This window comes from Eublepharis macularius, chromosome 1, assembly GCF_028583425.1.
Source record: "Eublepharis macularius isolate TG4126 chromosome 1, MPM_Emac_v1.0, whole genome shotgun sequence".
Classification (NCBI taxonomy): Eukaryota; Metazoa; Chordata; class Lepidosauria; order Squamata; family Eublepharidae; genus Eublepharis; species Eublepharis macularius.
Genome location: NC_072790.1, coordinates 177,264,222 through 177,291,295, shown reverse-complemented (window position 1 = coordinate 177,291,295; position 27,074 = coordinate 177,264,222). Strand labels below are relative to the sequence as shown.

The 27,074-nt window shown below is 42.2% G+C and overlaps 1 protein-coding gene across 2 annotated transcripts; it reads right to left on the bottom strand.

Moving 5' to 3' along the window:
• Window positions 1–7: 7 nt before the first annotated feature.
• FOSL2 (FOS like 2, AP-1 transcription factor subunit) lies at window positions 8–25,931 on the bottom strand. Of its 2 annotated transcripts, none has more exons than XM_054978863.1 (4): window positions 24,890–25,931; window positions 13,929–14,183; window positions 7,687–7,794; window positions 8–7,068 (listed from the first exon to the last, which is right to left on the bottom strand). In XM_054978863.1, exons 1-4 carry the CDS (start codon window positions 24,986–24,988, stop codon window positions 6,559–6,561), a joined length of 972 nt encoding a protein of 323 aa, XP_054834838.1. In that variant the 5' UTR covers window positions 24,989–25,931; the 3' UTR covers window positions 8–6,558. The 2 variants fall into 2 exon arrangements, with proteins under 2 accessions (XP_054834838.1, XP_054834849.1); XM_054978874.1 differs by lacking the exon at window positions 24,890–25,931 and adding an exon at window positions 24,243–24,497.
• Between the last annotated feature and the right edge of the window lie 1,143 nt (window positions 25,932–27,074).

Below are 27,074 nucleotides of genomic sequence, written 5' to 3'. Positions count from 1 at the left end.
TACTTAGTCATAACAAAGAGAATCTTTTAATGACTTCAACAAAACAAAGAACTCCAGTTAGTTCTCACTTTTTCCAGAAAAAAAAGGTGTCCGCAGTGCCATGAAAGCAGAATTTACAACTGTTCTAACATGGGGAGGGGAGGGGGAAGTAAACACATTCAGCCAGCCGAAAAGGTGCAGTGACAGAGCATGGAACAGGATGGGAGAATGAAATGAAGAGTGAGAAAAGGTAAAAAATAATAATTATATATATATATATATTTATAAAACCTTCATTCTTTTCAATCTACATTGATTTTATTCTAAAAAATGGTACTATTCCATTAAGTGTAAAAGCATGACCATCATTTTAGCATGTTCTTTGTTAGCAGCAGCCTTTCCCAAAGCAGTTTCCATATAATTGTTTTAATCATTGTGGTTTTTAGTGCAAATATTGTACGTCTCCATTACAAAAACAAAAACAAAAAACAGGATGACAGCATAGGGCAAGCTTCTTCTCTGTAGGAAAAGCTACAAAAATTATAAGGATTCCAATTTGGTCATTTCAAAGAACTTTCAACAGGAATTGTTTTCCCTCAAAGTAAGGGAATGTGGCTAAAATATTCGGGGGGTGGGGAATGGCACACCCAAACATTTATTAATCTCCATAGTTTTGCAGCACAAATTGGATCACTCAGATCACTTCCTCTACCAAGGTTATCACCAGTGTAGTTACATACATCTAATGTGAGTGCATTTAGGATCACAGCCATGTAAACAGAATGAGAGTCAGGCCTTTTTTTTCTTTAGGGATCTTAAAGCATTCATCCATTTTACACTAGGAAAACTATTGTGCTAATGAAGATGAACCATCTCTCACCAAAATTACTTAAGACTACACAGTAGAATTTATATATACAACACTGTATCCTCTCACTGAGCAAAGACAAATCTGAGATCTAATTTCTACACATAATTCAATATTTTTCCACACCAAACAGTCACCAACATAAAAGTCAACCAACTTTTTAATTGTACAAAGTGGGTGAGAAGAAAACCATTTCATAGGATGAAAACATTTTGATTCATCTCTTGTATTCCAAGACCATTCTTCCAACTCCATCTACTACTTGCAGAGGATTGATAATGCATCTTTAGAAATAAGTATTTCATTTATACATTTTGTACAGGAAAAATCCTATAGATAAGGATGCTTTCAAATTTCCCTCCCCCTGCCCAGATTTAGTGGTTCTGATTTACCATATTATGATCACAGGGAGTCAACAGGTTCTCTTTCTGATAATATTCTGGCTTGGATGTCCAGAATTTCAAGAGACCATATTGCTGTTGCCATAGCTTTCCATCCATTCAGTTTGCATGGGTTTTGTCCCCCATATAGGTAAAGCCATGCATATAAGCAACCATGAGCATCAAAACACCAGGGAATTATATTGTATTATACAAGCATGAAAGACATTTCTCTTAGTCAGTTACTTGATAGCTGACAAGGTTACAGGCCATCCTAAGAAGGATTACACCCTTCTATGTCCACTGAAGGGTGTAACTGAGGATGGCTCTGTTAATTAACGATATCATGCCTTGGCTAGAACAGTGTCATATTTGCCATAACAGTAAAAACCCTGCAATTTTGGATCATTCTGCTGGCAAAATGCGCAAGGTTGCACCTTTAAGCAGGGGGAATCCAGGTGCACTAGAACCATCACTAACATGTGTATTGTTATCTAACAGGAGCAGTAAGTTATGTAATCATGTGTACCATCACATGGTGGAATAAAAAACCCTGTCCAGTGTTTTAATGCACACTGTCATTTTACTTAAACAGAAAATGATTCACGTGAATGTCAAGAACAGAGAGGTCCATGACAAGCGCAAACTGCCCATAGGCCATTTCTAAAATTAAAATAGAAACAGTTCATGTAAATGCAGAAGGCAGGCAGAGCAGAAGAAACTTGCAGAAGAATTATGAATGAGGAGGGAAAAATCTCTCCGCCCCAACCCATGGATAATATATTTTATAAAGGAAAATCAATATTTTTTTTAAAAAATCAGCAGGGGAAAGGCATAGGTTTGTAATGCTGTTTTTAAAATCTGAGGCAGAAAAAAGTTGTAAACATTATTTATAGATATGTATATATAAATAAAACAAAAACAAACACAGGATCATTTGCACCCTCTTAAAATATTCGACCCACCCTATTGAATGAAAATAACTTTGCAAGTTTTTTATGGTGCAGAATTTCATTTTGGCAACAAAAATCAGGAACACAAGTTAAAGGGATATTACATTAATAGTGGGCAGATTTGCTGGAGCTGACACAAGAAGTGTTTGCCTGCCAATAAATAATGAGAAACCCAAGAGAGTGTTTTTAGGATGAAGGCCAGGTGGAACAGGAAAAAAGCAGCACACTGGTAGATTCAAATAAAGGCAATAAATCAATTAAATAAAAACATTTTAAGTGGGAGGGGGAAGCTACTGATATCAACATAATAGCTCAGGCTTTGTCAATATATCACAAGCACTCTATGGGTTTAAGCGCACAGTCCATTAAAACCATGGGGTCACGCTATCTTCCATTTATGTTACCAGGGCCAGGGCAAAACATTTTGAAATGAAAAGAAATCATGCAGCAATAAGTGTGTGAGGGGTGCACAATGCTCTAAATCGAATGGAACAGTCACAAAGTTGGAACTAATAGGAAGCAAAGATTTACGAAAGAATTAGTGTTGGGAGTCAAAGCAGTATTTCCTTCAAACAAAGTTATTAGGCTTTCTCAGAATTTCAGGGTAATGAATGATGACACCCCTATTTATCAAGTTACGTGCATGTGGATTTAACCTATATGTGAGCAAATAATTGCTGAATTAGAGACCCAACTATCAGAGCATGAATCATACAGAGTTTAAAAGAGCTTGGTCTCTGCCTCACCTGCAAAGTTTCCATAATTTTCAACATAAGCAATGTCACATTGTCATTAGGGCGAGGGATTCATAACCTTGCAGGTGTTATAGAAAACTAGTTTTCACAGAGTTCCTAATTCAATAGTTAAATTAATCCTTACAGGATGTTGGGTTTCATGCCAATTCAAAAATCCAGGTATATTCCTTCATTCTCTGTAGACCAAGAACAAGTGGAAGTATTCAACAAGCGTCCATCAGGCCAAAGCTCCCATCCCACCCAAATTTAGCCAGAGTTCCATGTGTGTAACATAAGGAAAAAAGCTCAGCATGCTTCTTCAGGTGTACAAGTTTACACATGATTACAAAGATAATTAGAAAAAAGGCAGAATCTGGAGTTCAAGGTGGATTCACACAACAGAACACGAATTGGCCTGAATACAAATGCGTCCTGAAGTAATTGTAAGGAGTGAACTGCACTGATTGGCTCCAACAAGCCACATTGTGGAGGAGAGAGATGGTTTGGTTGTGAGAAAAAAAACAGGTCCCAAAGCAGTCCAACCCGACCCCCAACCTGCAAAGGTGAGCCACTGCTGCTAGGCCCAGGGAGGAATATGCAAAGTGATTGGTAGAAAACAAAAAAGCTAATAGAATGTGCAAAAGTATATCTGGTATTACAACTGGAAGCAGTTACAAAAGACTTCAGAGTCTGGAGATTCATTTGAGTCTTTTGAAAGGGAGCTCTTCTGTGGAGGTGGCCTATCACTCATCCTAGCTTCATCAAGAAAATCATGTTCTAAATATTGTCTTTTACACAACAGTTTCATGCTATTTCAGAAAACAGTTGCAAAAGGATTACCATCCATTAATTTATCCAGTTCTTTCCTGTAACATTTCTCAGACCAGCATGGGCTCCTTGACCTCAGTGAACAACAGCTAGCAAATGGGCAGCCCTGCATGTTGCCATCTGTCATGCACCACCACACACATACTGGGAGACTACCATGGACATCATATCCCCCTTCTGCCCATAATACTTTATTTTACAAGCCTGGCACAACAGGCACCTCAGTTGTATTCAGCCTCCAGTTTTCCAAGAATCGCTAAGAAGAAAAGGCAATCTGGTCCAAATTGGCCCAGTGCACATTTACATGGGCTGAGAAAATGGCAGGGTTTGTTTTTTTAAAAAAAATTCTGCTTGCCTAGGCAATGAAAAGCTTTTCTAAGCACATCAGTGACTTTGGTCCAAAGGGGGGGGGGGGTCTGTGTTATTTTTAAAACTGTTGCAACCTGGATGTGAGTTCTCTGCCCACCCTATTGACAGAAGAATCCTCCCTGAGCCAGTCAACAGATGTTTTGAACAGGGTCCCTAGTTACAGCACAGTGGAGACCAGAAATGCATGAAGAAAATGTTTCACTGGGAGAGGCATTGCATTTAGAAACCAGAGTGAAAGCCAGAACTGTGTTTGACTTCAGGCATTACTAGACCCCACTACTAAAGTACAGAATCTGGTATCAGATACAATTATCAGCATCCAGAAACACAGTTTTCTCACACTTTAAAAAAGTTTCTGGGTTTTATTGCTGCAAAAAGATGATTGAAAAGGCTTAGGTCATTTTGGAGGCCAGAGGGGTGCTAAGTAGGTTGGCCAGCGGCCAGAGGTAGAGCTTCAGTGCTCTGCATAGCTCCTTTCTCCTCATAGCTACCGCAGGCAGAATAAATAATGCAAAATTATAAATATATACAACTTTGCATGATTTAGTCATGTCACAGAATTTGACTTTTCTTGATACAAAACTCTGAATTGTTTTTAAAATCATCCTAGCACATATATCCCTTTTGCACTGAAGTGCTGACCTGAAAATATGGCTGCAATCCCAATCCATTAAAACCAATGGGAATTTGGTCACTAACTTCATTGGAAACACTCAAAGAATTCCCTGGCTGTTAAGCCAAAGCCCCAGTGCAGAGATGCTCACCAATGGAGTTAAACATGGCTTGAAGATGTTCCCTCCGCTCAGAAAGCTGGTCCTGAAAATAGCACAATGAGATTACAAATCCCCCAGCCATTTGGCCTGCTACACCCAAGAAACAAAAACAACGATGGAAACCTGCACACAAACACGCTTGTCGTAGGAACCTTGGCTGGGTTGGATTCAATTAGACATTCTTAAACAAGCCAGACTCCACTATATGGAGGACCCAGCACACCTCTCCAAGATTCAACAGTTTGTTTCTCTACAAACCAAGCAGCTGCACAGTCTAAATGCGATTGTCTTTAACAGGATTTTGCTTTGGCACTGAAAGAGATGAATGGAGTGAAGCATGCTGCCCATTTCAGTAGTGAGCACAGGTTTTCAAACAGCCTAGTCCACTTGGATGTGCAGGGACAAAGAGAAGGCATAAGAACGATTTCCCTTTGTTTGTCTTGAGAACCAGAAAAAAGAAAAGAAACAATCAGGCCTGAAGCCATCAGATTAGCACTACATAAAACTTTGGCTGGGAACGGACATGTAAAATGTAACCAGAAAAAAAAAATTAGAGGAGTTCTCAAAGGGAGCCCTCAGCTCACTTTCTGCAGTTTCACCTTTGGTGAATCCCCTCCCTGGCGCAGTCACAAGTGAAGAACGGCAGCACAGCTGAAGAGTTGTGGCCTGCAGATTGGGGAGTCAGGCTGCGTTCAAGAAACGGCACCAGCGTTTGAGTCAGGCACGTGGATGATGAGGATGCATCACACCCAAGGTGGCTGGCAGCCAAAGGGAAAGGAAACACAGGGTCCAGCAACAGATTTGACAAACGCTAATTACAGAAGAAACCATGCCAGCAACAAAGGCTGAGTGGAAAGCGATGCTGGCAATCTCCTCAGCTCCCTTGGCTCCACTCCTGGCCCACTTATGAGGCGTGTCGAAGACATGACCCGTGCAGCACAAAGAGAAACCACGCCTCTCTCACTCCATACTCTGGGTCCTTCAAAGGGACCTTTTCCTTTTGTTAACAGAATATCCAGCACATCCAACTTGCTTTTCCCTCCCTCCTCTAAAGTGTTGGAAGTGTAACTTCTAAAGAATCATATGGACCTGTTGTTTATTCCTCTCAGCTCCATGATCATCATCAACTCAAAACTACCCAATGACAGCTAGCATTTCCTGTAGACAGACCCCGCCCCCCCCAACATCAGCAGCGGTGTAACAACAATTGCAACAAGCCTTTAGAGTTTTCGAAATGTCATGGCATCCAATAAAAATAAAAGCCAAAGACCTACATGAGATCATCTAACTGGAATGTATTTCTAAGCACAGATGGTAACCTGGTCTGACCAGTCCATTCATCAGTGTAACAGGGGAATGACTAGTGATTTACTGAAGCTAGCATCCACTTCTGGCCAAGAGTACACTAAACTGTGGAAGAATTCCTCCCCCCTCACCATATAGTCCAAGCACTCAGATCCCAGTAGTGTGACGTCTGTCCCAACCCTCCCCCCAATCCCTCTTATGGCTTGCATTTGGTCTGGTTCCTCCTATGCCAGAAGTACCTGGGGACACGCTATTTCCCCATCTTGCTCTTGCAGCCCTTGTGCTTGAACACCATTGTGCTGGTCTTTGATTTCAAGGAGGGGCTTTCTCCCAGAGTAACTGGGTAGAGTGAGGGCGAAAGGGAAAAGGTTACAGTGCCAGCAGAGTTGGAGAGTTCAAGGAATCCGAGGACTGGTCGCCACTGCTGCTGCTCCTCCGGTGAGCTTTGGAGCAAGACTCTGAAGGGGAGAGTGGAGACTCCTGGTCCAGCATGCTGGGGTAGGTGAAGACCAAGTTAGATGTGCCAGGAGTGACAGCAGGTGTTGAGGTCACCACAATGGGAGTGTTGAGAGGCTCTTCTCCATAAAAACCTCCTACAATGCTGATGGGCTTGATGACAGACCTTTGCCCTTTTTCCAGGTCAGAAGATGAGGAGGGGATCTCTTCCTCCACTGGCTCCTGCTTCACAACTATGGCACCACTCACTCCAGTCCGGACTGTCTGGAGGCTGTGAGGAGGTGGGGTCCGGCGCTCCTCAGGGCTGATCTTGCACATGGGACTGTGAGCCATCAGCATGAACTTCAGCTTCTCCTTCTCTTTCTCCAGTTCAGCAATCTCCTTCTGCAAAAGAGACTTCTCCTCCTCCAGCTCCTCTGTTTCCTGTGGATTCAAGAGAAATAAGCAATCACCAACCCTGGAAGAGCCGAAGCAGAAAGTACCCCTGCCCCCGCAATTAAATAAATAACACTTATCTCTTGCAACCACTGGTAATATCAGTAAGAAACTTAAAACATCTAAACTTAAAAAAAATGAAATAAGTATTTTTGGTGTCTAAACATCTCATAATTTTTGGTTTTCAGACCAAATACAGGATGTTCAGCAGTCTCCCCTGGTGACTTGTAGACCTAGGTGCAAGGGGCAGCATCTACTGCAACGAGTCACTCAGTTTCCTCCACATTCACATTCACTCTTGACAGACATATCAGTAAGAGATAGGGATCAACATGAAGAAAAGTTAACTAGTTCTCACCCCTTTATCACATTGTGTAAGAAAACCAGGACCAAAGCTGGGTAGATCTACCTCACTGGAGGTAGATCACTGGGTAGATCTAACCACTGGATCACCTTGTCACATCCCCAAATACTTTAATAAGGCCACTGAAAGAGAGGCCATTTTCCTCAGACTATTGTACAGAAAAACTTTAAGAAGATGGATTCTGACTGGCCCAAGGCAATTATAGTCAGAAAAGAGGAAATATCTACTTGTAGAATACTTACCGCTTGGAGCTTCTCGGTCAGCTCTCGACGTCTGTTGCGGCATTTGGCAGCTGCTAGCTTGTTCCTCTCTCTTCTAATCCTTCTCTTTTCCTCTTCTTCAGGTGACAACTGTAAGCATGCAAATGACAGCAAACATCAAATAGGGTGGGGGGAAGAAGTCCCTTTCCTTATATGTTTACACATCAAATTACAGTGAACATATCCAGTGAACTCCACAGCAACTTTTTACTCTCAGGACGTACTTACACATTTTTTTGCCCATTACAAAATGGTTTCTCTAAAAAGACACCACCAGCGTGATGCCAGCAAAGACTTCTTCCCCTCCTCCATAACATGTAACTATTATGCACGCCCTCCTATACACACACACGCACGCACGCACGCACACACACACACACACACACAAGCCTTTCATGTATGTCATTATATTTTATGAGTTTTGCTGAAAAACTAAAATGCTAACCTTGTCTCTGAACAGAAACACAGTACAAAAATAGTATTTGGATATTTATCTACAATAATAATCTGTTTATAACATGTTTTTCTTGCCTTTCTTCTAAGGCACTTAGAATGGCATACTAGGTACTTTCTTCCTCCTTCCTTTCAACAACACTATTATGTAGGCTAGGCAGAGAGAGCCTGGCCCTAGGTGAGCTTTGTGTCTGAATGAAGATTTGAAGTGACTTTCGTGTTTGAATGGTGATTTGAAACCAGGTCTGCCCAATCCCAGTATGACACACTAACTCTGTTCACTTGTTACAGTGAATGCACGTATATCCAGCATGCACATATGTACTCCTAACATCCATTCACTTTACAAATTGGGAACACTATTTGGATAAATAAGAGTTTTAAACCGCACATTCAGCTGTATGTGATTAATGTAACATGAAGATTACTTGATGCACATACAAAGAAAAATCCAGTGCACGCTGTACATGGATTGTATGTGCATTCACTGGAACTTGTAAACAAGGCTAACTGACTCTTGATTTTGTGCTATCATCTGTTGTGGGGAGGGGGGAGAACCCAACAATGGTTCTTGTGCAATCTTAAAGACTAACGAATGTGTAGTGGCCTAAGCTTACCTATGGCTGGCAGATTTTATTTATGTATAAAAATCTGGAGAGTGGAAAATGTTACAAGTCCAGAATGCCCAACAACACAAAAGACAAGAATGTCACATTGGCACTGAAAGGTGACAAATGGAAACTCAACCTGCTGGAATAGTAAAGCTTGGCTCCTGCATGCAGGAAATTGAGGTGGGAAAGAATGGTTTATACTGTTTCAGAAGGCAGATATCAGAATGTTCCCCTGGGCTGAACATTCCCTGCAAAAAGAAAGCCACTACAGCAAGCAAAGAAAGGGGAAGGAATCTTTCTCCCTGCTGTGCTGGCTTTCTCTTTGCCATGGAGTTTTGTTATACAAAGGAACATTAAAAACTGGAATCCATCGCTTCCATCTGAAGGGGGTGCAATCCATTGGACCACCTCAGGCCTTTGCCACCTCATTTCCCTGCACACGTGAACTGGGCCTACCTAAGTGATCCAGAGTGATGAACTGGCAAAGCAAGTGTACATAAAACCTCCGAAGAGGACTAATTACATTCTGTAGTGATTATAGCAGATTAATTTGAGGCAAAATGCTGTGGCTTCATTTCCTGGCCCACAGGATCTCAAATAAAAAAACCCTTCCCTTTCTTGAGGCAAAACCTTTGTCCCCAGAGAGCAGGTACCTTGTCAACAGAAGCCTTAAAACTCTTATTAAGTTACTTCAACAATTAAATATACAAGTTAAGAGGTGCTTATTGTAGTGGAGGCAGAGCATGGGTTAGCCTGTTTACTGCCAGCAACAGAGTCACTTTTCTTCTCTCCCCCGCCCCCCCTGCCCCCCAGGAGTCTAAACCAGAGAGGAAGAGGGTTGGCAAGGTGGGGAGGGGAGGGGGAGAACAAGAGAGTGGAGAAACTACAGGGAGGTTAAGCAAGAGGACAGTGAAGCTGCAATCAAGGCCAAACACACAGCAGATTCTCCCAGTTGTTTCACAACTTGGGTGGTTTATGAGGCAAAAGCACAGCAAGATGTTGCAAGGCTCTCCTTCTTGAAACAAAATATCTGTTTCTTCCCACATGAAAAACAGTCGTTAACTTGAAGGTCAGGAGCCAAGATCCTCCAAGGCTGCATAAATTGGAATAGCCCCCTGCCCCCCCAAATCAGAGTAACAACATGGTTCCATGTAAGATTTACTTTCCATTCTTTCTCCCCATTCCACCCTCCTTTTATGATAATGTACTCATCCTTAATCAGAAGACAACTGTCATGAAGGAGCTAACACATGCTGGAGTGGAAGGGGAATCCAGACAGGCTGAAACAATTAAAACATATATAATCTGCATAGGTGGGGCAGGTTTAATGCTCTTGTGAGCTGTGGTTGAAGTCTTCATTTTTAGAAAAAAAACCTACGTCTAGTGGCAATTTAATTCACAGGTTGGAGGATCAGGCTGCCTAACTCAGGCCACTGTCCTCGTGAACAGAAGGAGTTCCTACTGCCGCTGGTGAGTGAACACAGAAGCTCACGAGACTGGGAGTGAGGATCCTGACTGTAGAGCATCCAGTGCTGGGACCCCGTTCCTCCCCCAAATGCAGACAGCCACTTCACTAACATTTGTTCCTTCTCCCTGTTAAGTTTCACTATACAAATAAATACTGTGCATCCTGGCAGGGATGCACTATGCCAGTGCACCCTAAGAACTGCCCAATCCATTCTATAGCCACACACTGGCGCTTTGTGACTGTGCATTAAGAGGTTTCATGCACTGTCAAGGACAGAACCAACCACGGATGTTAACATATATCAAGACCCAGAGTGGTGCAGTTGTTAGCATGCTGAACAGGGGCTGGGGGAACCTAGGTTCAAATCCCTGCTTGTTCTCACTGGGTAACCTTGGGCCACTCATTCCCAGCCTAATCCATGTTGCAGAATTGCTGCAAGGATAAAATGCAGGAGGGGCTACCCATGCACTGAGCTCCTGGAAGGAAGGTTGGGATGGAAATGCACTTAAAAAAATACAGGGTCAGAGGGCCTAGGATTTTTTTTAAAAAAAATCTGCATAGCTTTCATTGTTTCTTCCTTCTTCTATAACCAGTTGTTTAAGAATAGTTCCACCGATTGCATGAGGTTGGCAAAAAGAACTACTCGAGAATAATTGTTTGGGGGCTAATGGGCATATGTTTCCACAGTATATATGAACATACCACATATTGCTGGATATTGTGCTATTGTAAACGTTCACCTCCTATATTTTTTTCCTGTCTTGTTAGGAATGGCTTGGAGTAAATTATTACAGTAGCACAATTTCCAACTTAGATCACAGGGCTGTTGTGAGGATAAGATGGAGAACTATGTTCACTGTTCTGATCTCGTACAAGGAAAGCAGAGGAGGAAAAAAAACACTAAATAAATTAATAAGGGTTGAACATGAACAACTGGTTTAGATCCAGGTAGAAAGAGATCTGACCTATTTGCATTTTATCAACATGAGTATTTCTAACATTGTAAACTGCCCTGGAAATACCTATGAGCGCAAATCATAATAGGCTGCATCCATACGGGCTGCTGCAGGAACTCTTATCGACTCCAAATCAAGTTAAGCACTCAAAATGCCCATTCAGGCTTCTCTGAAAACAGGCCTCTAGCATTGAGGCTTCATTTGCCTTTCTGCTATCAGTGCTCATGCAAATGCCTTTTCATGCAAATACAGTCAAACATGCTGGGAGTTAAAAGAGCTTAGCTAACAAGATCCTCAACCGAGATTACTAGAAGTTACTCATGATGACGTGAGGCACCTTTAACACTCCTCTTGTAGCTACAGCTAGACTCATCCTGAAGTTCTTGTCGCAGGGGAGCCTCTCTTTTGTTTTGTTTGACAGGCTTGTGTTTAAGAGCAAGCTAATTTCAAGCAGCACAATTAATTTCTGGCTAGTTTAACTGGATGGAAGTGCAGTCAAATGAAGAGCACACATTGGAGAAGAAAAAACAGGCAGGCCAGGAGACTTTATCGCCTGGTTTGATTCAATTTATTTTTAAAATGAGTAACTTCTTGTACAATGGAACTACACGTGGAGGGGCGGGGGGGGGGGGGATATACTGAGCTGCCACCAAAACCAGACACTGTGTCAAGTTTCTACGACTCCACATACATGTCGTTCAATCTGCCTCATGTCTTGGCATTGCTGAGAATTTCTGCACCCCATGCCACAGTATTACTGGCAGAAGCAGGGATAGTATGTACTACTGCCAGGATACAAGGTAAGTTGAACCATATATTAAAAAAGGAGGGGCACTGTAAAATGGAACTGCTATTTTCAGTGGTGACGTGTATGTGTGCTTTAAGAGAGAAATGAGCAAAAACGCCCCTTGGCACGTAACAGAGTATAGTCAATAATCACAGTCTAAGATTAAAAGCCAGTTCTCACCACCAAATTTGTGTGGTGTGGTTTGCATACAACTGCTTTCTGGGAGTTAAATTCTGCCCCTATTGATCACAAACTGCAAAATCTCTGTACTCCAGTACCGGGATTTATGTTTATTTTCAGATTTCTGCAATGCAAACCCTATTGTATTGGGTTTTTCAAAATGTCTCATTGATCATATTGATTTACACTGTGTGATCTGCCTTGAGTCTCTATGAGAAAGGTGGACTATACACAAACAAGCTAGGCTTTTGAATTTGTTCAGGTACTGGAAAGGGAATGCAGACGATCCATGTTCATGCAGCTCAAAACTTCAGTCTGGAACTTCCCCCAAATTTAGGACTACCCACAGGGGGCAACTCACAACCTACAGTCTTGACAGAGCTCTAGTTTTAGAAACATATTACCAGAACTACATTCTGCCCGTGCAGAATTTAATTCCAAAATATATTTAACATCATTGCAAGCCAAGGGCCAACTCCAAAATATCATCTCATGTACCATAAACCAATTAGGTAGTATAGGGAATTGTGCCAGAGAAATAAAACAAGTTTTAGGATAATAGACTGAAGAACAAGGAATTAGGATCATGAGACAACACGAAAAATTATAAGGCATAATTCCAACTAGCACATTTCCAAACAGCTCTTCTGTTTGTAGCCACGTGTCCTCAGGACTGGCCAAGTAGGAAAATTGGCAGGAGGAAAGTTTGTGCAGAGGGGAGGGGTGGAGAGAACTGTAGGGAGATGGCTACCAGACTGCAAGCTCTAGGCTAAGTCTTGGCTCATGGCTTGCAGTCTGTGGCCACCCCAACCCAAGATGTTTTGTGTAACTTTTGTTTTTTGCTTGTTGTTCACATTGTGTTTTGTCTGTTTAAATTTATTTAAATTGTAATAGTATTATTTTGCAAGCTGTTTTGGGGGCATTGGGGAGACAAGTGGTATAAAAATATGCTAAAATAAACAAACATTAACTGTTTTAAAACTAAATCAATTCTAGATAACATTTATTAATAAGGCCACACACAAGACTTTGGCTTCGGAAATCAATTTACCTCTAGGACAAGAACTTCAGTAACCATTAAACAACAATCCTGCCTGTTGCCCCTTATTGTAAAATTATCTTAACTACATGGAAGCACAGCAAACATTAGACACAGACTCTGAATGGTATTTTTTTCATATTATGATCTTGTTCAGCATCATCAGTTCTAACTGCAGGCCAGTCTCTCTGATTTAGTTTTATAGATCCCAAGCCCTACTGACCAAAATCTCTTAACTGGAAATGCCAGGGACCAAAGCAAGGCCTCACATGGAAAAAAATGAGGTGAGGCATTTGAAAGTAGTAGTGAAGGTGCTGGATATGGCAGACAGGTCAAGTCCCCAAACTGCCATGAAATGCATAGGATGATTTTGACCCAGTCAAACGCTCTGTCTAAGCTACCTCACAGAATTGTTGTGAGAATTAAATATGGAAGGGAGAATCATATATGCCACTTGCAGCTGGGACAAAAGTGTATTGGAGATACAGAAGCATGTGATGTTAGACACTGTTTGCACCCCTCTCCTTATACAAAAGTATCCAGGAAATACTGGGTTTCAGTTAACCTGAAATACTGCATCACTTTGAAAAAGAAAGATGACAGCATAGGTCAGCCCCAACAATAACTGGAGCATGAGGTTATTGTACTGGCAGTTGGTATTCAGTTTCAGTGATTCCCAAGCCATCCCAGCTAGTGGGTGATATGCAGTAGCGTCAATCAGTGTGATTACCTGTTCATCTCGTCTCCTCCTGCCTACAGTTGTCCCAATGGTTTTAATAACTCCAGGTCTCTGAAGGGCTGTGTGGCCAGAAACTGAAGACAGATTTGGCAGAGCATGGCTGTAGGGATGCGAGCGAGAGTAGGCACTTGGCATGGAGGTGATCACAGTGGGCTGGACCATCCACTGCAGGTCTTGGCTGGTGGTAATAGCGTTCAAAGTGGGGATAAAAGTGCTGCTCGATCCTGGCATATCTACCCGGAATTTCTAGGAACAGAGAGAGAGAGAAAAAGAGAAAGAGAAAAAAAATCAGAGATACCAGAACACCACTGAAATATATACAATATGGAAGTCAAGAAAAAAGAAGCGCCTTTTACCAAGTGATAGTTACAGTACACCTCGCCCCATAGTGTTCATTCTGAATGACACCAACTTTACAGATTCTGAAACTGAGATAGACATCCCATGGAAGAGACTGGGTGGATCATGGTTATAATTGTGAGCATTCCTTTGACCATACTGGCACGTTTCCCAAACAGGAATATCAAAAGAGAAAGTTCTTAATCTGAAAACTGAGGCCTGGGAACTAAGCAATAATATGGAGCAGCTCAAATCATTTGCTTATTTAGAATATCCATATGCCTTCCTTTCTCCTGAGCATCTCAACAGTCAGTTAGTTCCTTACTCCAAATCAAGAAGTGGGCACCTCTCTTTGTTTTTTCCCCTCTTTCCTATAGTTAGGCCCATTACTTCCACACTCTATGGTGCTTCAACAGACAGGCCATGGAATGTTTGGAGAGGAATAGTTTGCAGCATGTAGGTGGCAAGTTAGGTCTTTGTATAATTTACACATCTTTGAATTCGAAAGTTACAGTCAAAGCAGGGAAGCAAGAGGATCAGAGCCTGGCAAGTCCCTTGACAAGATGGAGGCTGTCTAATCAATATATATTAGCTCTAGCCGAAGTGAGGAGAGATACTTGTGTTCATAATTAAATCAGCAAATGAAAATATTCTGGAAAATCAAGAGTGACAGTAAATGCCCAGCATGTTCTTTCATCATCACAGTCCAACAAAATATTTGAACCTACTTTTTTTGGTTCGCTCAGAGCAAACTTTAAGACAACCTATGACAATGAGAGCACAATGTTAAATTCTAGCACTGCTTAAGTCTACCAGATTTACCCCCCCCCCCAAAAAAGCTGAATGCCATAGGTAACTCCATCTTTACTAGAATCCTTTCCACTTCCTCCAGCTTGTCTCATTTACATGCAAAAAAAGAATAAACCAATTATGCCAGGAATGGACCAATCAAATATTTTTGTAGCTATGAACGTTGGTCAAGATGCAAATTCACCTACTCAATCACCCACAAATAGAACAGAACTGTACAAACATTGCTATTTAATCCTACAGAAATAGTCATTTTAGCACAGAATTCTAGACATGCAAAACTCCCAACACTTTTTATTCCCATTTCAAAGACAGGACATTTCAGTGGATTGCCAAGAGCCCAGAATGCCAGGCTAGCAGCTTAAACACAGAACTTGCCATGCGTTTCTTTCCCTTCTCATTTCCATCAAATATTGTGAAGCCTAAAAATGCTATCACAACATGTGTAGTGAATATTTATTGGCAATATAGCACACATTTGGATTTAGTTTGTTAGAACTATCAGCTAAACTTTTCTCATTGAGTTCACTAAATGCAGGGTATTTCACATATTACATTGTATGCAAGTACTTTTTGTTGTATGCGTGTACATCCTAATATGAGTACAATATAATGCAGAATATACTTCTGATAATGTACAACATGCTTCTGTTATGTATGAACATTCATTCATCCTGATTTTTTATACTTTATTTATACTCCATCTTTCTCTCTACTGAGAATCCAAAGCAGCTTACATGGATTTTGATTGTGGGAAATGATGCATGTATGTTGAACAATTATTTTTGCCATCAATATATATATAAAAATAAACTTGTACATATACAGTGAATACAATGTGATGGATGTATGGTAAGTGTCAAAGCAACTTAGGTTGATGGGGACATAAGATTCCTATTTTGAAATCTTCCATTCATTCCTGACAAAACCTATGTAGGTACCCTGGTGACACCCCACCCTGCTGTTCCCATTCCCAGAAGGCAACGTGTCAACTCAAGGAGGAACTGACTCATGTAACAAACAGGGCCACTCTACTCTCGAAAAGACATTGGCACGAGGCAAGTAGTATTTTTGCCCTTCCCAAGAAATGGAACACGTGTCCACAGCTACGTAGAAGCCAAGAAAGAGGTGAACCTAAAACTAGTAGAGTGAGAATCTGCTTCTGTTCTTTTTTACTTTCTTCATAACTGCCTGAACATACATATCTCCCTCCAAGGTGTGTGTGCCCAGCACACTGGGTAAATCTTACAAGAGCAATAGTAACCCTGCGTACTGTACTCACACAGACACACATATCCCATCACAAAAGAAAGCTAGGTACAAGCTCTTTACTGGTGCCTCTTCTACCACCAGTACAGTTGATTTTCTCCTTCAGGCTCCAAACATAGGCATAGCTGTTCAAAATATCAATTCTGGGGCCACATGTAAATGAAACAGAATATAAAGATGCCTCTAGCTGCAGCAGGTTTGCGTGCATATATTTTAATAATACCCTATAAAATGTGTTTTGGGATTCAGATCAGAAAAATTCCCTGCAGCCCTCTGCTCTGTCTAGACAAAACAAAGCAGCAGTTTTAAAAAAGGCACTAGGTAATGATTGCCTGCAAAATAATAAAAAAGAAAACCTGTATACCTTGTTTCCAGACTGAAGTAAATCCATTTGGATAGTTTGTTGGCACTAAACTGCTAGGGGAAGGAGGGGGAGACACACATACTAGACTGCCCCTGAAGGGGAAAGTACCAAGAGAAAGAATGTTTTTTGTTTAACAAGGGAGCCATTCAAGACACACATTAATTTTACAGTCATCTCATGTCCCAACAATGGAATTTTAAAACCATTAATGAAAAATGGTTTACGGTCCTAGTCAACCAGTATATCTTTATCAAAGAAAGCAAAAGGAGGAGAGAGAAAATGCCTCAGATACATACATGTACGTTCTGAGCATGAAAGTTATGTCTCTGGCTTTCACAATCCATTGATAGACCAATCTATCTGCCATGAGAAAATACATGTTGAATAATTCCTTATTATCCATTATTATCCCTATTATCCCAAGGGATACAAATCAAACTTCTGGATAGTTTTCTATAATTATACAGGAATTCATAATTAACAAACTTGCACTTAATTTTGCTTCCATTCTGCAATCTCAATGATCCCAAGCCTTAATCATAATTTTCTGCCATAACAGAAGATGTTGCTAGTTGTACACCACAATACACATACATGTAACATTTGAGGAGGACAATTTATTAGGGCATCTGGATCCAAAGAAGAAAAGGCCCAGTTGATGTAATTTGTTTCTAGCGCTGTATCTAAGGTTTATCATACATTCTATCAAACATAAAGCTTCTGTATGAGGAAAAAATATTATCTTCCAAATACGGGACTTGGAATTATACCCATCACACTCTTGCTCTCTCTGTCTCTCAAAAAAAATTTACAAGCAACAGCCAGTAGACGTTATGGAAGCCATTTGCTTCTTTGGATCATTCAGCATCACACTACAAAATCCTTGTTTGCTTTTGCATGAATGAAATAGACCAGTTCTGCCAAACATTGGAAATACGTACTTAAGAGGCTCCAGGGGAAAGCTATGAATGTAAGCTGCATTATAATTCTTCAGCTTATGTTTTGGAAGATGAGCTAGGAGTTGGGAGTGTACACGAGAGCAAAATTACCTTCTCAGTGACGTCTGCCCTAATGTCTAGTGACTAATAATCAAGGAGGAGTTCATATTTGACAAGTCACATAAATTATAATGACCTTCAAATAACCTAGTCAGAAACAAACCTCTCCCAAACAACTAAGAGTTGAAGGTCAGGCCACTATAATCTTCATAAATGCCACTGAAGTTGATACTTGACCTAGGTTCCTTATGTGTATGTTATATACCTATCCGCTAAGATGGATAGTTAATAAGAGCAGATCACACAACTACTCATAAAGGCAAAATTACAAGATAGGCTTTTTATTGTAGCTCATACTGTTTCCCATAATATATTTCAACTGCATGCATGTAGGAAGAAAAATTATATACTCATCACAGGTGAAGCTTGTGTTTCTTTTAAGCCCTTTGGGTCTGGGCTGGGGAGAAAGGAGGGATAAAAAAGAAATAAACACACAAAATATTTTTTTTCAATGGAGATCCAAAGAAATTTACAACATTCTCTCCATGCTGGCTCTCAAGGTCAAGGAGGGGAAACAAGGGTCAATAAATCCAAGGATAGTATGTAGCAAACAATGCCCTTTAGAATAGTAAGAGATATCACCAATTAATAACAAGGTTATACAAATGAACAAACCGTTACAGTTCATGCTCATTTGAAGAATTTTGTTATGTATAATTTCTGCGTATTTTATCACACTTATCTTATTTTCCATCATGACAACCCAGTGAGGTCAGTTAGCCAGAAACACAGTGACTTGTCTAAAGACAGTCTATCAGTCTCATGACAAAACAGGGCCTTCACATCCAACATTCTCTCCTCCCACCCTGTAAAGATCCTTTAAAAATGTATTATGCTTAGGGGTGCCAGCTCTGGGTTGGGAAATTCCTGGAGGTGGACCCTGTGGAGGGCAGGGCTTGAGAGAAGAGATGCCTCATCGGGGTATAATGCCATACAGTCCATCTTCCAAAGCAGCCATTTTCTCCAGGAGAATGGCTCTCTGCCAGCTGGAGATCAGTTGTAATTCTGAGGGATCTCTGGGTCCCATCTGGAGGTTGGCAACCCTAAATATGCTTGCGAATGGGAAGCGATGGAAGCCCCCTCCCTCATGTAAGAACTGTTCCTAGAACAAATCTTACAAGAAATGTGCTATAGAAAAGTGCAGACGTTCATATTCTTTCGTCATCAGATATAAATGAAGATTTATCAAGTAAGTCTTATTTTACCTATTTTTTCTAAACACACAATAACTATTTTATACATCTACAGGTTACCAGCACCATGACTAGAAAAGCTGGGGACCAGCAAAAGTCAGCAAAGTCCAGCCCTTTCTAACTTAGCCAGCTTTAATCTTGCAGGATAATTCGAGATAAGTAATCTCATCAAGCCTGTATGAGATATAGGATACCATATTTAATTAGTAAAGAAAAGTACAGTGTTTCCTGAAATACCCCTACAGCCTGGTTCCTCAAGGGTAAAGCAATAAAAAGGATCTTGCTTCAAAAGATAAGTTCCACCCTAACACACACACAATTTTTTGAAGGCAGACAAAAGTAAGGATCAAAAAGGAAGAAATACGGTTAAGATATACTTCTCTCTGCTGATAGGAGTCAACTGACATGTACAGTGAAGAATTCACAAAACATGAATTCTTAATATGACAAAGAGATTTGTGCAACATCTACACCACCTGCAGAGATCAAAGGTAAGACAATGCAGACACTTCCCAGCACCTTACAAGAGAATGCAGTCCCTGACAGAGGCTCATGGAAGGCTGTATTCTGGTATTTTTTCTTTCTCTCTGTCCCACCTAATTTTTCAGTGTGAAAATTTAGCCCTGAAACACGTACCATGATAACACAAGGAATATTTTTTTCACCAGGTTACCATGAACACCCTGCCCACAGAGGGCATAAGTTCCAGACAGACTTCAGTTTGGATCAGGGTCACTGATCCTGTAACCCAGCAAGTGAAAGCAGGTACAAAACAGAAGTGTGACACACGGGGGCAACTGCAGCAGACTGCCTTTCCTTGCAGCATTTAGAAATATGTCTGGAAAACATACAGATGGGAGAGACAGTTACTAGAATACAACAGCTTGGTTAATTGCTGGATCGCACATTGAAACTGTGACAAAACTTGTGCTAATTGTGAAACAATAAGGAAGTCCAATGGTGAGAAAGACTGAAACAGACTGTCAATGGACCACTGACAATATTTGATCAGTCAGTTGCCTGACCAGCATTGCCACTTTTATAGTGACAGAAAGGTGAAATCCAGGAAGGTAGAGTTGATTTAGACCTAGAGAACAAAATACACAGCAGGGTGTAGTAGTGAATTAAAGCCCCTGGTTAGCACTGGGGAAGACTTATATGAAACACTGAAAATGGAAGGAAAACTTGCCACACTGAAAACATAATGAGCACACATTTAACAGCAATCTCTTTAAAGACTTAGGTATTGCTACAAGAGGTACCAAACAATGCAAGCCTTTGAAAATCTCACTCCACCCAGCCCCTGCGAGATTCCCCAAGTTCACTGTAAGTGAGCAAATAATTCCTTTCCATTGTGTATAATCTCTGGAAGTCTAAGTGGAACAGCCTACAGAGGGCACCCGAGAGATATCTTTGGTGAGGACTTGGACGCTGCAAGAGTAATTTCTGGTAAAAAAAAAAAGTATTTGATGTGTGGAATGTCACAGACTGGCACCACTTGCAAAGTTTTATACAGGACAGGTTTTTCTTTTTAAGACACCCTAAAGCTACTTGATATGAGAAAGAGGTTTGGTGTGCCTCACCTTGCTTGTACATTTCACACATTTTATACAAGCACAAGAAAGTGCCGGGGGGGGGGGAGTTAAAGCCAGGCCAGCTGATGATGTAAACAAGTTATGAAATATAGGTTTGTGTAACTAATGAGGTTGTGCAATATCTTCTCCAGAAGCCATGGGTTTTGCTTATGCCGGCACATTAAGAAAACACCTCGAGAAAGGCCTAAGAAAAATATAAACTGAGAAGACAGCAAGGAAGCAAGTAGCCTTCTGGATTTCATATATTTCAGTTTCAACAGGAAATATTTCTCATTCTTCAAGTTCCAACATCATTCAAGACTAAACGCTGACCATAAGAGCTATCCCAAAAATGTGGTCAAATCGTACGAGCCCTGTAAGAACTTGCATTCTGAAGGTCAAAATTAATCAACAATAAATACCAACAACCTCCCTTTAGTCAATCAAGGAATGTCTGAATACCAAAGGAAAGACAAAATATCACACCCAGCTTTGCTTGAAGATGTAAGCCACTAGGGGAAAAAAAATACATTCCATCTTCTTCCTGGACAGACACTTAAAACTCACTATAAATGCCTACTTTAAACAGAAACTGTTTATGTATCAGGAGATTATCACAGCACTTAAACACTACCATAGCACAGAAATCATCATGGTTTTGTATAGCAGGTAAAATGATAGTTAATTTGGAGGAATAAAAAGATTCAAAATAGAACAAAATAGGGATGGGGAAATGAGCAAGAGAAAGAAAGGAGATTTTTACAAAATGTTTATTATTTCTTTAAAAACAGAATAGTGGAATTAACCTACTAAGAGTCCACTAGCTTTGCAACTAATCGCAGTCAGAAACACTGGCTAACAGCAATAATTTGAGGATGTTGCTACACAAAATATTTTTTGTGGCAAATATTTTGTGTGGCAACATCCTCAAAATTAGCCAGGTACTTAAGTGGTGGCCAATAAGGGCAGTCTTTTAACCCACGTGAAGACTTTTTGGAACATATTTATAACATAAGGAGTAGTAATGCTCCACTGCTAATAAAATTTGTTGTGGATAGAATGGATTTATAGTTGGATTTACAAAGAATATTGAGAAAAAAATGGTAAGTTTGTCCTGAAAAATATAAAAGTAGACAACAAAAGATACAGAAATCAGAACAGGCCCATATTTATCTTTATTTGGATTCTGAACTCGCAGTCCATAGAGCCGTCTTATTTTAAGCTTGATATGTTGTTTGCCAGTTTGAGAACTTGTGTTAGGTTGTGCTGAGAATCAGGCTAACATACTCTGCAGTCCTGAACCCGCTTCTTGGAAAGATGTTCCAGTGATTTCAATTACACTTCCAGAGTAAGGACTGTTATTTATGTACTTCCTAGTGCAGAATTGTTCAGCTTTTTAATCTATTTTTTATTGTGAACATTTCTAGCCATCATGATTATTAAACAAATCTGGAAATCTAAATTGTTTCCGCTGAAGATTCAGGAGACAAAACAAGCCTGGGTGTTTTTGGAAATCAATGAAAAAAATATTTGGCACAAGCATAGAACACTAGAACAAAAAAGGGGGACAAAGTGCTTAAGTAAAAGGTTAAAAAGTTGTTGCCTCCTAAACTCTGTATGGTTCATTACTTTAAAACTTGTTGAGAGTTTTTAAAAATTCCTCACCATCCAAATATTCAAATTATTTAAAGATTTAAAAATGTAGAAATAGAGCTGAGAGGGAAGCAATGTTTCTCTGTGCATCTTGTGTGAGATGGATCTGAACCAAGTGTCCACAAAGATTCTAGTGGTTTGCTCCATATATTTTTACATCTGTCAGTGGTGTGTGTGTGTGTGCCTTTCCTTCCTCTTCAGGAAACCAGCTTAGACAAAAGAGAAAAAAATACCCAGAAAACTGCCCAAGTGTTGCAAAGAAAAATTAACAAATTAGGTAAATTTATACATAGATCTTCAACTGTGTATCTGGACTTGATCTGATGTCCCTACACACATTTAAACACCCCCACTCCTCCCCCAGAATCATATGTAATGAAAACAGAATGGAGTTATTTAAACAGGGCTTTGAGAAACCATACTAAACAACAGGGTTCGTTTCTCTAGATATGCACAGAGGTCTCGCAAAAAACCCCACAGCTCAACCTACAAACCTGTTAAGACTGAACTGAAATGGACTGCATCCTCACTTTGTCGATGGCCCTGCTCCTTTGCAATTTTTAATGCTGCCTAATGTCTGGAAAGAGTCTTTAATTTCCCATGCTTAATCTTTCATCAAGCCTCAAAAATATCACTGAAAAGTAAACCCCAATTTAGTTAGGTTAACAGAAGTCTGGCATCCAACTAGCTGGTTTCTGGGAATGCACATAAATGCATTATCAATCTGGGACTGTGCTCAAGGAAATTAGGATGGCGTTTCCTTTCATCAGCCCATCTGCCATGTTTATACATACATGTGCATGTGTCAAACAAGGAGATAAGGAATTAAGGAAGGGGAAACAGCAAGAAGTTTTAAGGAGTAAGAGGCATCTTGAGCCCATTTTTAAACCTTAAAACTATTTTTAAAAGAAAGCAAATCCACTCAGACACTTAGGAAAAACTAATTCAGTCAGTGTCTCCCTTAGCCTCCCTTAGGTGACCTATGCACACCGCTTACATCAACAAAGGTCAAGGGAGTATGATGATGATGATGGTACCCTTCTCTACTAGGATTCTAATTCTACATAAGCCATCACAAAGCATCTAAGTGGCATGTAAAAGGCATTCTGGTGTCTGGGCAACCACCATGGCATGCCTGGGGGCAGAATTCCTTTTAATCATTGGGCAGAGTCCATAGACAGAAGTCTCACACAAAGCTCCATCAAATCCAAATCCACAATCTTCAGAAATGTGATTATAAAGTGACGCTTTAAGGACTTGGGACAGGACAAAGAGTAAATCCAAGGAAACTTTTTATCAATGATTTCAACCACAGTTAAACTGCAGTTCACAAACTCAACTACTTGTAGGTTTATGGCCTAAACTACTTCTCCAACCCTACAGCACTACTACATTGGAATGTTTTACTTTTCCATATGCAGGCTGTGAGGCCAGAATTGTTCTTTCATATTGCTTCTATTCCAATGGAAATCTCAGCATTAAGTACTAAAGACTTGAAATTTCAGTGACTGCATGGCTCTCCCCCCTCCCTCGCCAATATTTCCATACCACACACACACACCGCAGCTGTTCTGCCCCAAGCACCTCACAAAGCTCGTAAGAGCGAGTAGGAGACGGCGTTTGAAAAAGAAGGCTCCTCTTTCGGTTTGGGAGGGCACGTGTAGTGAGTCTGAATCCTGGAACTGATTCAAGGTGGCCTCCTGAGGTGCAAAACTGATACTCAAGGTGAAGCGCCTCAACGACCACTAGGCAAAGACGAGTCCCACTCTGGCAGTGCTCGCAACAAATTATCAACCCGACCCGCCATAAAGCTGGCTACTGTCTTCTCCCTCTCCATAGATCCCTTCTTCTCCCCTTCGGCCCCAGTTTCGCTCCACCAGAAGCGCGCACGACACAACCCGCCAAGAAAACGGCCGCTTCAGACCGGTCGCGCAGACCCCCAGGGTCGTTCTCCAAGCGCGCGGCTCGCCCCAGCCCGGCCCCTTCCAGTCAACCCATTTTATAGACTCAGACCTTCACCAAGAGCAGACCGCCTTCCCACTTACTCAGCTGCTAGGCTTCGGCAGCGACTCACAGCCGCACGCAGCCTTCTCTCTGCGCGGGCCCCCCGAAGCTGGAACTTCGCGATCTAGTCCAGTCTGCGCTCACCCCCCAACCCGCCCAATCTCTTGCCTCGCCAGCAGTCGCTTCCGCCTCCTTTTAAGGTGTAGCGCAGAAGGCCGGCTGTTGGACTGGAGGCCAAAGGAGACGCGCCACCCCAGTCGTCTTCGCTCGAATCTCCTGAGCAGGGAGAGGTCTGAGCGCGCTCGCAGGAGGTGGACTGGGTGTGGTCAGTGAACTTTACTATTTGGTTAAGGAGCGCTCTGAGGGACGGAGCAGGAAGGGGGGAGGGAAGGCAGGTTATCGCTGGCTTCGCCTAATTGTAGGGAGCGGGGAGAGCGGGCTGCCGAGACCCGCGGGTGGGGGTCCAAAGCGAGGACAACGCGAGCCCGGCGTCTGTACCTAGTACGATGGCATCCCAAACCCAGAAACACTGCTCAAGAAAGGCCGGGCGCCCAAGCTGTACTTCTAGGCCAAAGGGGGGAAAAGGCACAGAGCACTGAAGCGCATTTCAGAATGAAAGGGAAACAACAGCGACTCCGAAATGTCGCTCGCAGCAGCTCGTGGCAGAAGTGTCTGCGACCGCCCCTACCTGTTGAGGTGTCACGCTGGAGTAAGTTTCCGGATGGCCAGGAGAACCACTGCTGCCCCGGGAGGAGGTATCAAAATTCCCTGGAAAGTCCTGGTACATGATCCGAGGTGGAAGCAGGAGGGAAATAAACTCTTTTTTTTTAATTTAAAAAAAAAAACTCCCAGCGCGCTGCCTCCTCTGTCCCTCTCTGGCTCGCTCGCTTCCGATCTTTATTTGCTTTGCCGCCTTAGGATTTTCCGAGGACACTGAACGGAGATAGTTGTTGCGTTTGGCGCTTTCCTCCCTCTCTCGGTTTCAAGCCGTGGAAAACGCAGTCCTTTCCTGAGATTCTCTTTCCTTCAGATACAGGACTGGGAGAACTAAAAACAATCCCCCCCAAACGTTCCCTTGCGTATAGTAAATAGAAAAAAAAATACTCCCTCTAGAGTCAAATCATTGAGTCTCGAATGAAAATTAAAACTTGATTTTGTTCATTAAACCGGAGATATGCTAATAAAAAACTCCTTCCCTTTCCAAATGCGCCTTTATCATCTAAAGAGGAGAAAGCCGTCACGGTAGATGCGCCCGATCCCCTGCCTTCCAACTTCCTGTGGATCCCTCTTCTGCTTTCAAAGCCTCGGTGGCACTGTAGTTTTGAAGTCAGGGGGATCTTCGCCTCCTGTGTAATTAAGCCCTTCAGAAAAGTGCCAGCTTCCTGCTCTAACCGGACTGGATGATTCAGTCCGGGATCTGAGGATCTTTGTTTGTTTATTTGTCGTTGTTAAAAATGTGCCTCTCAGTTAATGATCTTTTAACCCTTGACGCTGCCCCTTCTCTCTTGAAGGCGATCTCGCCCCCTCTTGTTACAAGCCCCCCGCCTACTTTCTGCCAAGCGCCTCTCTCTGTATCCTTTTCTCTGAGCTCCTTTACTCTCCCTGGATGAGTCAGTGCAATGGCATTAGTTCAAATCCACGGTTCTTATTATTCCGTCTCCTGCCTCTTAAAATGTGTACCATGTGGATTCGCAAACGTCAAGCTGGCAGCTTAGCCACACCCCGCCTCGCAACGCGGAACCTCCCACCGGGCGAACGAGCAGGCGGCGGCGGCGGCCGAGATCACCCTTCCTCTTAAGCCCGACGCAGCATACCCAGGCGGACGACTGGCCTCTTTCTCTCATCCAGTCCCCTTTGCCACGGGAGTATAGGCCGGCCAGGGCGTTTGACGGGCTCGATATCCTGGGTCCAGGCCTCGTCCTTTCACGCCCCCCCCCCCCAGCGTCTAGGGTTAGACTGTTCCATTGTCGCAAGTTGTCGTTGCCAAAGATGGGCATTTGCGTTGTACTACGCGAGCGCGGGTTTCCTTGGTTAGGATGACGCGTTCTTAGAGGGATTCCCTGCTCGGCCGCAATGGATCGAACAGATCGGTTAAGAAGAAATCGGATCAAAGAAAGAAAGAGTGGTGGGGTGGAGGCAAGCGGGGACTCGGTTGTTTGAAGGAGGCTTCGGAGTTTCTAGGTGGTGTTTTGTGCGGGATGTGTAGATTTCGAGGTTCAAAGTCTGGGAAGGGGAAGGCGGGAGAAGTCTTCGGTCTCTGCTGGGTAGTGAGTTTGAGAAAGGGTTGCTTTGGGTTGTAAGGAATTCATCAGGGCGGCGGCGGCGGCGGCGGCGGCAGGACTTAGAAGCATCCTTTGCACGGTGAAGAAAATGGTCCCGAGCGTTTCTAGTTCTTCCTACTGCGTGGATGTTATTGCTTAATAACATTAACAGAAATTCCAAATGTCCCGTGCTTTGGGACATTTGGCCTAACGTGATAACTTGGCCTAACGAACGTCCCGAGTTCGCCTCGTCTGTTTTTAATAAGATACTAATGCAGGATCTCAATGCGATCGGTATTCCTTCAGTCATCATAAATTGCACTCCTGGGGAAGGAGTTCATGCCTTCCATCAACCTCCCCAGCTTGGAATGCCGCCCCCGCGCCCCCCCCCCCTTTGCCAAGGAACCTGAGCGGCTCCCTTGGCCATTTGTTTCCCAGCCTCAATTCCCGGTACAGCTGCCATGCCGGTCTCTGCTAACTTAAGAGAACAGGAGCTCACGCAGCGGCAACAGCCCCCCCTCCGCTGACAACAGGCAAGGCCGAAAGGCGGCTGGAAGCAGCGAAGCGTTTGGATCACGTTTCGTCTCCTCGCGGCCTGCAGCTGCGCCGCCT

Coding starts and splice junctions, on each gene's coding strand:
- FOSL2 (XM_054978863.1), bottom strand. CDS start 24,988: ATGTACCAGGACTTTCCAGGGAATTTTGATACCTCCTCCCGGGGCAGC. Junction 14,184..24,889: donor CCAGCGTGACACCTCAACAG/GTAGGGGCGGTC, acceptor CTCTGTTCCTAG/AAATTCCGGGTAGATATGCC. Junction 7,795..13,928: donor GGAGGAGACGAGATGAACAG/GTAATCACACTG, acceptor GCATGCTTACAG/TTGTCACCTGAAGAAGAGGA.